General features: G+C 34.1%; 1 protein-coding gene across 1 annotated transcript in view; it reads right to left on the minus strand.

The window, feature by feature from the left end:
- LOC107744974 (potassium channel subfamily T member 2-like) overlaps positions 1-10855 on the minus strand; it is a 48760-nt gene that overhangs the window by 17368 nt on the left and 20537 nt on the right. The window contains exons 7-8 of the mRNA XM_016558808.1: positions 10270-10378; positions 863-971 (exon numbers count right to left, since the gene is read on the minus strand). Coding sequence (XP_016414294.1) covers positions 863-971; positions 10270-10378 — 218 coding nt within the window. The remainder of the gene's footprint in view (positions 1-862; positions 972-10269; positions 10379-10855) is intronic.

Consider the following 10855-nt stretch of genomic DNA (forward strand, 5'->3'; position numbering starts at 1 on the left):
TTAAAGAGAAATCTGTTATGAGCTACGAGGTTGTTAATAAGTGGTGTATAGTTTTGTTAAACTGTTTGCATTATTTCAACTTATTTAAAAATAAATCAAATTTAACAGTGGAATTTGTGATGAAAACTACATTACCCAGGGTTCTGCGCAAAAACGTCCACCAATCAGAGAGTTGCGGTGAGCAAATTGCGCCAAAGGCCCTCTGCATGAAGCACTTCGAATGACGTAATCGAGTTGGTGTCGCAGACACACAATAAACTTAAAATATATTGTTTCTGTCAATATAATCAACAACTTTAAATAGATAGTTTTATATTTTACCATCTTTTTTAATTTGCCATTCGCAAAGCTTCATGGGATTGTAGTTCTTTCCCTCAATAAAGCCATTAAGTACAGTCTTGTACCGTTTTCAAATACTTTTTTGCTTCAGATAAAAGTTTGCAATGCTCAGTTCATGCAATGCTCTGGTTGGTTTGATCCATAACTTATAATGTTTTAACAAAGACTGTTTTTAAATTCCCTACAGGAATAATAAACGGAGAAAAAAAAATACTTCCAGAACCAGCATTGCTGAAAAAGTGGACGGACGATAATTCATGCTATTCACATCCATTCAACATCATAAATGCCACACATGTCTTTTAACACCAGACAGAGGCTGTTTTAGTTACATGTTGCCCTTAAAAATACATATTTCAGATGATAATGTCACAAATGTGGTTGGTCACTTTCAATGTTAGTCAAATATCCTCTTCCTGTCCAAATAGGTGATTCATAAGTTAAAATCTGACTAGATGTAATGCTGTAGTCAAAAGTCTGGCTACTAGTGATGAATGAATATGAGAGGGATGTTTATACTCACTGTCCTCTAGAGGAGTGAATCAATAAGGTGATCAGGGTGGAGGTAGCAGGACACACACAGTTGAGGGCCAACATGGCATACTTAAATTCTTCCTCACAAACCACATGGTCTGCAAAATAAACACATGGGAGAAATTTGAATTCTCAGATTTCTGTTTCATGGAATATGTTTTCATTATGGAGGAATGTTCAATACAAGCTAAGCTCTATTGACATCGTATTGATTACCAGAGAAAATTATTGAATTCTTAATATAAGTTTGTATAAGCATGCACAACGGTTGATGGGGCAAAAGGGTTTAAAAGTATAAATATGCAGCTTGTATTTTTGTTCAAGAGCTTTTTGTGTGAAAATGTGTGTTATTTGAGCTGTAAAGTTGTCTAAGTTGCACTAAGTTACTAGGTTAACGTAATTAGTTGAAAAAAATAGATATAGCTTTGCACAGCTTTGCAAGGTTGGTAAGCAATTTTATTACACTAATGTTAACATGTACAATGTATATAGGAATTGTGGGTATACTCTCAAATCAGACTCTATTTTAATGTTTATTCTGGTGCAATGTTTTGCACTATGGACATCCATTTAAATTTTTTATTTTTATTTTTTAATTTTTGCACCCATTATTATTTTATTTTATTTTTATTCAGTTATTTATTTCATTTTATTTTGATTGCACATTTTAACTTCTCAATAAATATACACTACCGTTCAAAAGTCTGGGGACAGTAAGATTTTTTAAATGTTTCTGTCTCCTTCACGTCTCCTTTGATTACAAAGGCAGCATTTATTTGATAAATACACTAAAAACAGAAAAAATGTGAAATATTATTAAATTTTTAAATAACCATTTTCTATTTGATTATATTTTAAATATAAATTATTCATGTAATGAAAAGCTGAACTTTCAGCAGCCATTATCATGATGCTTCAGCAGTCATTCACACAGTTGTGCTGCTTAATATTTTTGTGAAAATCATGATACATTTTTTTTTTTAGAATTTTTTGAAGGATAGGAAGTTCAAAAGAACATAATTTATTTGAAATAGAAATCTTTTGTAACATTATAAATGTCTTTATTGCAACTTTTGATTTAATGTGTCCTTGCTGCATTTAAGTATTATTTTCTTTTCTTTTTCTCTCTTTTTTTTCTTTCTAAATAAAGATCTCATGCTCCTTTAAAGGAATAGTTCACCCAAAAATTTATATTTTAAGAAGATATTTTTAAGAATTTTGAAGAACCAAACAGTTGTTGATCCCCATTGACTTCCTTAGTAGGGAAATAAATACTATGGAAGTCAATGGGGACCATCATCTGTTTGATTTACCAGCATTCTTCAAAATATCTTCTTTTATGTTAAACATAAGAAAGAAACTCATACAGGTTTGGAAAGACATGAGGGTGAGTAAATGATGACAAAATTTTCATTTTTGGGTGAACTATTCCTTTAACTCCCCACACTGAATTTAACACTTTGTCGTTGATACTCTTTTTCACTGCAGCTCAGATAATCAGTGTTGAGCATGATGTTCAAGTAACAGAAAATATGAGAAGGGTTAAATGTTAAAGTAGTACATGGAAGCTGAAACCTAAATGCAAAGTTTATGAGATGCCATGCCTTTGTTTCCTTCTCCTTGTAGCTCTTGATGTGTTGGCTCAAATGACACTTTACCTGCCCTTATGTCTTCTTTAGAACAATCTCTCTTGCCACCACTTTTGGTTTGCCGTTTGCTGATATCACCCTCAATGCTCACTTTTCTTTCCATACCCCTCTGTGTCCACTCACTCATCATGTTTGTGCACCTGTTGGCTACACTCCCTGTATGTGTGCTTATACCATTTTCCCTCTGAAAAGTTCCCATGATGCACGGTGCTTCCCCTTTTCTCTCTTTTTTTTTTCTTTCTAAATAAAGATCTCATGCTCCTTTAAAGGAATAGTTCACCCAAAAATTAATATTTTAAGAAGATATTTTTAAGAATTTTGAAGAACCAAACAGTTGTTGATCCCCATTGACTTCCTTAGTAGGGAAATAAATACTATGGAAGTCAATGGGGACCATCATCTGTTTGATTTACCAGCATTCTTCAAAATATCTTCTTTTATGTTAAACATAAGAAAGAAACTCATACAGGTTTGGAAAGACATGAGGGTGAGTAAATGATGACAAAATTTTCATTTTTGGGTGAACTATTCCTTTAACTCCCATGCTCAAAACAGCTGCCCTCTTAAACAGCCTCCACACAGAGTGAACACACATCAGCTTCAGACCTCTGCTGCCATTTAAATGCCAGCCAATGTACCGGAAAAACACACAAAGACAGACAGTTTAAAAAAAGTGAAAAAGCTAAGGGCAGAAGAGGACGTTTATGAATACTTAAGTGTATATATAGTAATGTTAAAAAACCAAATAACGCATTCATCCGGAGGAAAAATAGCAATTATGGCACTAATGACTTCTCACGGATGGAGCGCAATTTTCATGTGGCTTGTTAGCAGTGAGTGAAAACACATTTACTAATTTTGCTAATTAGGAAAATAAGTCAATAAAATCGCATTAGCATTGATGAAAACACTGACTCCAGACGTGTATTTTGGCTATGTGTAAACCATTTACTTCAATTTAATTCAATGCAGGATTGGACCAAAGTCAAAACATAATGGACAGAAAACCACTCTCAAAACAAAAAAGATAAAAGACAGTATTTTTTTGAACTGAATCCGAGGTAAACCGTTCAACCCGGCTGCTCCTCTGAGAATTGTCTCTTTTGCGCTCTCTCTGGGCCTTACCAGTCCTTTTCCTTTGGTCTATTTTTGGTTGTTTTGGAGTTTTTCCTTTTTTTGTTCATCAGAGGACGTAGACATCACCTTTAGGCTAGGTAGCTTATTAAAAAACCTGTGTTCCTCATTTCTGATCAGAAATAAACGATAGGAGTGCCAACTGTTTCCTCATCCTGTTGCTTTTTGCTTCTCTTTGTTTTGTCTAATTGAGAGGGAAGTGGCAGAGTCATTATTGCTTTATTAGGGTGGATGTGTTAACCATCTACAGTATGCTTGGAATTTATTATGTTGCTCTAGTACAATGTTATTTTTTCTCTGAGAGTGGATTTAAGAAAATACCAACTAATCTTAGCATTGCACAAATGATGTGGAATGTGTGAAGCGTTATTTTAAAAAAAATGAATAGTCTTTTATACGACAGGCCAGGAACAACTGACAACAACTGGATTTTACTGACATCTATTCAAACACGTTACTTGCCCAAGGAGAGAAGAATGCTCCGATTGTTTGAATAACCCGAGTCAATTCAGAGAAATGCGTAGGCAAAGCTACGAAGAAGGATTGAAGGTAAAATTGTGAAATGAGGAAAATCAGGAGGAGAGTAGGACTGATTGTTCTCTGTGAAACAATTTTGCAAAATTTCAGCTTTGAAGCTAAAATATAGTGTTATTCGACTAAATTAGGCTAATTTTTTTGTACCTTTTGAATTGTATCTGCGTTATTGTTTTAATAAGCATCGTTTTGTCTATTAAATGTTTAATTATTGTTTTATGATTTTATTTAATAAAATGTTTTTGTTTAGTTTTTTCTTGTCTAATCTTCTTGTTATACAAGTAGTATTGTTTTGACTGACATTGTTTTATATTTTGGTATTCATTGTTTGTTATAGTATTTTCTAAAAATAAATAAAGTAAAAAGTGTTTCTTTTTTGTTTTGTTTTGTCAAAGTGTTGTTATTCACATAATATTGTTTTGCTAGACATTGTTTTGTCTATTTGTTGTTTATTTACAGTTTTGTGTTTTTATTTTCTACTGTCATTCCTAAAATATTTTTTGTTCTTTTCTTGTTATCTAAAGTTACTGACCTAATATTGTTTTGACTAACATTGCTTTGTCTATTTATTTTTAGCTGTTTATTCTTAGTTATTGCTGAAAACAAACAAACAAACATTTCTAAAATAAATAAACTACTAAGGATTTTCTTTTTTATTTTGTTGTTCATTCCTTCTTTATTTGGGGGGTTAAATGGATGGCATAAATAAATATGACTTATACATATTGCGAACAATTCTACTGAGCACAATATGTACAACTCATATTTGTTATTTATTATTTATGCCATTTGCAATACCTACTTATTTTTTCTGCTCTTATAACTTTTAATACAATCTATATTTATAATCCTGCACAAACAACACTGTCCCTTTTTACCCATGTAAATACCATTACCAACTTGTACATATAGTTGTGTAAACTGTGTTAACTATATTTGTGTATATCTACATTCTGTATCTTGTATATATGTAAATTACTGCCATTTCCAATGCCACAACAATAACACTTGGCCAATAAACTGATTCTGATTATTGATGTTAATCAATTATTAACAAGGCTTGTTCTTTTTTTTGTTGTTTTTTTTGTCTTTAGGTTATTAATTAAACGATATAATTTGTCTCATTGCCATTGTAACTTCATAAATAAATAAATAAGGCTTGTTCTTTGAATTATTCTCCACGTCAGGCTGAAGTAGTGGAGGCAGCACTTGAAGACGTTCACTCATAAAGATCAAACGGTGAATTAAAGACCTCTGTTCCTCCTCATGCACACCCTTTCTGCTCAACAACTTCATCTCCTCCACCAACTCCCTCATTTCCAGCAGCCTCGGAAAGCGCACGTTGACCTCGACTGAAGTGGGGCCGTGGCACAGCAGGTTAGAACACTGTGATAATTGTGTTTCTAGATTCTTTTTTTCTCTAAAGCTGCTGTTTCTGTCCCCGTTCGAGGAGTGTAGCCATGAGAGATTGCGGTCATTCTGTGAACCCCAGCAAGACGCCAAGAACAGTGCCACTTCTCTGCCATTAGCATTAATTAAAGCAGCATGCCGGTTATGTTTATGAATGACCAGGCTGTTGATATAGCTACGCTAACACGCTGCAGAACTGGAAGAAGCAAAGCAGCCAGTTACTATTTCCAAACATGCCCACGGAGAGGAAAAGAAAATCAATTAACGCATCAAAAGTCAAACAAAACAAACAGTGGTCTAGAAGTCCCAAAATAACCGTGTGAGGTGTGAACAAACTCAGACAAACCACTCTGTGAGCTTCTATTGCATCGATACGAACATTAAGGTGCGATTAAGCTATTTGTAGAGCTGAAGTCAAGTCTCCAGCCATACTCATTTATGCCACCCACTCAGTGGATGCCACTAAGTATGCCACTTAGTGCATACTGTATATTCCAGGCAGTGTCACAACACGCCCGCCATGCATAGAAAAGCTGAATATTGATGCGTTCCGCCGAACTGTCAAGAAGCAAGCACTCTGTAAACCACCAAGACGCCATGCCGCCCACAGGGGATAACCACCTCTGACTGATATGAAACATAAGTATGTACAGTGGGTACGGAAAGTATTCAGACCCCCTTAAATTTTTCACTCTTTGTTATATTGCAGCCATTTGCTAAAATCATTTAAGTTAATTTTTTTTCCTCATTAAAGTGTCATTTCAACCATAACTCTCAATAAAAGAATCACATTCTTATTCATGATCCTGCTGACATGTTGCAGATAGAGCAGATAAAACAAACATTTGGCAAATGCATCCGAGGAAAAACATACTTTTGGGAAAGTATGTCCAATGTTTTTATAGTCTGGTAAGATGGCTTCATATTTTCATTTTTTGGGTAAAGCATCTGTTTAAAATTGTCTGTTATGCGTTCTGCCAATATAATATGAAATAATTCCTTGATAATCCATAAATTACTAAAAATTTTGATTTGTCAATTTGTAAATTGCCATATTTTGTGTTGAAAAAATTCTATATTTCAGTCATATATTTCAGTCAGGACCACTCTGTTTGATTAAAATTATTGTCGATGTCCTGAACATTATTTTGGCGGCAGGCTTTGCTCTGAAGAGTTCAGATTCTGAGCTGTCCACAAGCAAACCTCACTGAGGTTTGAAACCCCCGAAGCCTAATGCAATTACCAGAATTTTAATATGCTACAGATATAAAATTCCATGCAGAAGTGATACAGGTCTGTACAAGATTAAGCAATGATTAGCTGATAGCAGATTTCCGTGGACAAGGCAAGCTAAGTGATCATGCCTGTATAAGGAGGAGCTGGGGATGGAGGAGGGTAAGTGCATGTCTGTGCGACAGACTAAGGCAAGTGTGAGTATGGATTATCTTATATATCTTATTTAATTGTAGTGGGAGGAGTTACATTCAGCTGAGCGTCAGCTGATGCTGGCTGTTATGCCGTGGTCTGCCTGAACTACGCTTGAGCTCCATTCGTCACTCAAACTACATTTGTTAAAGGATCCACATATTTAGTAGATTTCATCACTTGATAGCACTCCTTCATACATACACTTGAGAAAAAGAAGTGTACTTTATTGTGTTAAAAATCTTTCAAGTATATTAAAAAAAAAACTGTATTTGCAGATAAAATAATATTAATGGAATAAAAGACTACTTAAGTGTACTTGCAGAGAGACACTTTCCTGTTTCTTAACAAACTTTTTTAAAAAGTGCACATTGAAATACTGTTAAAAGTTAAAAGTTTTGTTTAAAGTACATTTTAAATCATTGTATTTTAAAAATCTTTTGTCATGCTTTTAAGAAGTACACTTATTTTGATGTCATAATAAAGCACATTGATTTGACTGTAAATTTAACTGTAGTGTGTTATTTGATATTAAATTTAAAGTTAAAATATACGTCATGCGTTGCCGAACTGAATTGTGGGTCCATTGCATCGTGTCACCGGCATTGCTTGCGGCAGAAGTTGAAAAAACTTTTCAAGCACCAACGTAGGCGTCAACCAATCAGATCACCTTCATGCAAATACCATAGCGTAGACACTAGCCAATCGCATTCATGCAACACCAGAAATGTGATTGGCTGATGTCACTATGACGGTCGCGTCAGCACCAAGCTTCAAGCACGCCCTCCGTCAAGCACTGACGCCGACTTTGCTCACTTTGCATTTAAGAATATTCTTATTATTTCCATAGTAAGTATGCAAAATGTACTTCTTTTTCACATGTTCCAGTCAAAAGATGCATCCAAAACAATGAACATTACTGAAACATTTGTGAATCAAGATGTCATTACACCAAAAATAAAGATGTATTTATGCATGAATTTTAGTGTCAAGTCACTGACTGATAAGGCAGCAAGGAAACGTTCTCATTCTCTTCTGATGGGTGACCAGCAGCTCTGGGTTCGACTGACAGATTGTGTGATAGTGTGTAATCTGTGGTTGATCTCTGGGTAAAGCTCCAGCTGCCTCAGCCACTGACTCATCCTGTCCTTTCCTCCTCCGCCTTCTCATTGACTCTAAAACAAGTGCCGCCACATATGCTGGGCAGACCATCTTGCTCTCAGCATCACAGACACAGGTAATGCGGTGCTACAGGTCATACAAATGTGGGTCTTCACATGAGAGGAGAGAGCAATGCATCTTCTTCACATTTTTCGTCTGCTGCTCATCGGAGCGGCGACGGCAGCTGCAATTTGGATCTCGAATCATTGCCTCACCTCACATCCTACTGCACCGAGAAATTCTCCATATCATTTCCTGGTAATCATCCTAAAATAACCCTCACACACACACCACAGCAATCCCACAAACATGAGATGTGCAATACGCCACACTTTAAGGTCCTGCTACTAAATAGGAGAATTATCGACTACACGACTACTACTACTAATACGGTGCCAGTGGATGCCTGGTTATTATAGTTTTGAATATTTTATCTTGTTTTGTTTCAGTTTAGTTTTAGTTCATTTTAACAGTGCATTAATATCTTGTATTTTGTTTATATGTTTTATTTTTTGTTTTCAGTACAGTTTTTTTTTTAATCTTTTTAAATCTGTGTACAATGACTTCATCAGAAACTAATGCCTTCAGATAATCTAATCTGAGTACTTCTTATTTGTATGAGGTTGGGCAAGAATAATCTTACCCTGTTTAGACAAAAAAAGGAGAAAAGAGAAACATATGCCTTAAATTATACTGAAATAAGAATTTTTGTATGCCAATTTTAAGTATTGACAATTAACATTCCTCACATTAATAATTAGTAAAGCAGTTTGAGTAGTTAACTAGTAACTTAAAGCCTCTGAACTGGATATAAGATGTAATGATATAAGAACTGCAATACAGTAATAATATAATAACACGTACACTACTGTTAAAAAATGTGGGGTCAGTAAGTCTCTCACCAAGGCCACATTTATTTGATCAAAACTATAGTAAAAACAGTAATATTGTGAAATATTATTACAATTTAAAATAATTGTTAGAAACATATGCCTTAAATTATACTGAAATAAGAATTTTTGTATGCCAATTTTAAGTATTCACAATTAACATTCCTCACATTAATAATTAGTAAAGCAGTTTGAGTAGTTAACTAGTAACTTAAAGCCTCTGAACTGGATATAAGATGTAATGATATAAGAACTGCAATACAGTAATAATATAATAACACGTACACTACTGTTAAAAAATGTGGGGTCAGTAAGTCTCTCACCAAGGCCACATTTATTTGATCAAAACTATAGTAAAAACAGTAATATTGTGAAATATTATTACAATTTAAAATAATTGTTTTCTATTGTAATATATTTAAAATGTAATTTATTCCTGTGATGCAAAGCTGAATTTTCAGCATCATTACTCCAGTCTTCAGTGTCACATGATCCTTCAGAAATCACTCTAATATGCTGATTTGCTGCTCAAGAAACATTTCTTATTATTAACAATGCTGAAAACAGTTGTGCTGCTTAGTATTTTTGTGGAAACCGTGATACATTTTTTTCAGGATTCTTTGATGAATAGAAAGTTCAAAAGAACAGCATAAGAAATCTTTTCTAATGCTATAAATGTCTTTACTTTCATTTTTGATCAATTTAATTCTTTGTTGCTCAATAACAGTATTCATTTCTTAAAAATAAAAAATCTTATTGACCTCAAAGCTTTGAACAGTAGTGTTTGTGTCTTCTTGCAAGCTGTTTTTATATGATCACATGAGGATTTTTTTTTTTCAACCCCTACAAACCCCCATTTTTATTTTTTAATAAAATAAAATTTTAATACATTTTATTTTTATTTTTCACTGCTAGTTTCTAGTCCATGTAATAGTTTTCGTTAACAATAACAACATTGGCCTGCACACACATAATCTATAGCAGACATGGGGAATGGGAAGACTAGGAAAGTAAAAAGCATTATCCACATTTCCACAACTGAAGAGGGATATAAAATGGGTTGAGTGTTGAAGGACAGGGCTTCAGATGGAAGGAGCTGCCTCTCAACACACTCACACATGTACGAAGCGCATCAAATATCATACTCTCTAGTACACCTGCATCCCTGAGAGAAACACATTTTGCACGCTGACCTGCGAACTTGATGTGGAACTTATTCTCAGGTTTGAGGATCTGCACGTAGAGAGGGCAGTTTGGGGCAAAGTCCTTCACGGCCCAGGCCCTAAGAATGGTCTGATGGTCCTGTGACAAAGTAAAACAGAGAGAAAGAGAAGCACATGAACAGAAGTATACCATTAGTCATAGTGTCTGCTCTTATGTACCAGCCATTACCCTCTTTACAGAGAAATTAACATCTAAAGTGCCTGACAACTAGGTGCATCTCATTAAAACATGTAGAGGCCACATTTCACCACAAAATCAAAAGAAAAAAAATCAGGAAATTATATTTAGCAAAAAGAAAATAAAGCCTATTTTTAAGACCATTAAGATATTTTTTCAATGTAAAATTATTAAGCACATTTTCCACCAAATTCCAGACATCTACTTTGGATTTTTACTTAATTATTCTTCTTTTTAATAATTTAGACAAGCTATATTTAAATTTTTATGAGGTAGTACATCAAATATCACGATGAAAAAATACACATTTACATAATATATCTTTTTATATTACAGTAATGAAGTTTTTTTTTTTTTTTTTACATTAAGGCAATTGCA

This window comes from Sinocyclocheilus rhinocerous, unplaced genomic scaffold, assembly GCF_001515625.1.
Source record: "Sinocyclocheilus rhinocerous isolate Xijiao unplaced genomic scaffold, SAMN03320098_v1.1 scaffold1219, whole genome shotgun sequence".
Classification (NCBI taxonomy): domain Eukaryota; kingdom Metazoa; phylum Chordata; class Actinopteri; order Cypriniformes; family Cyprinidae; genus Sinocyclocheilus; species Sinocyclocheilus rhinocerous.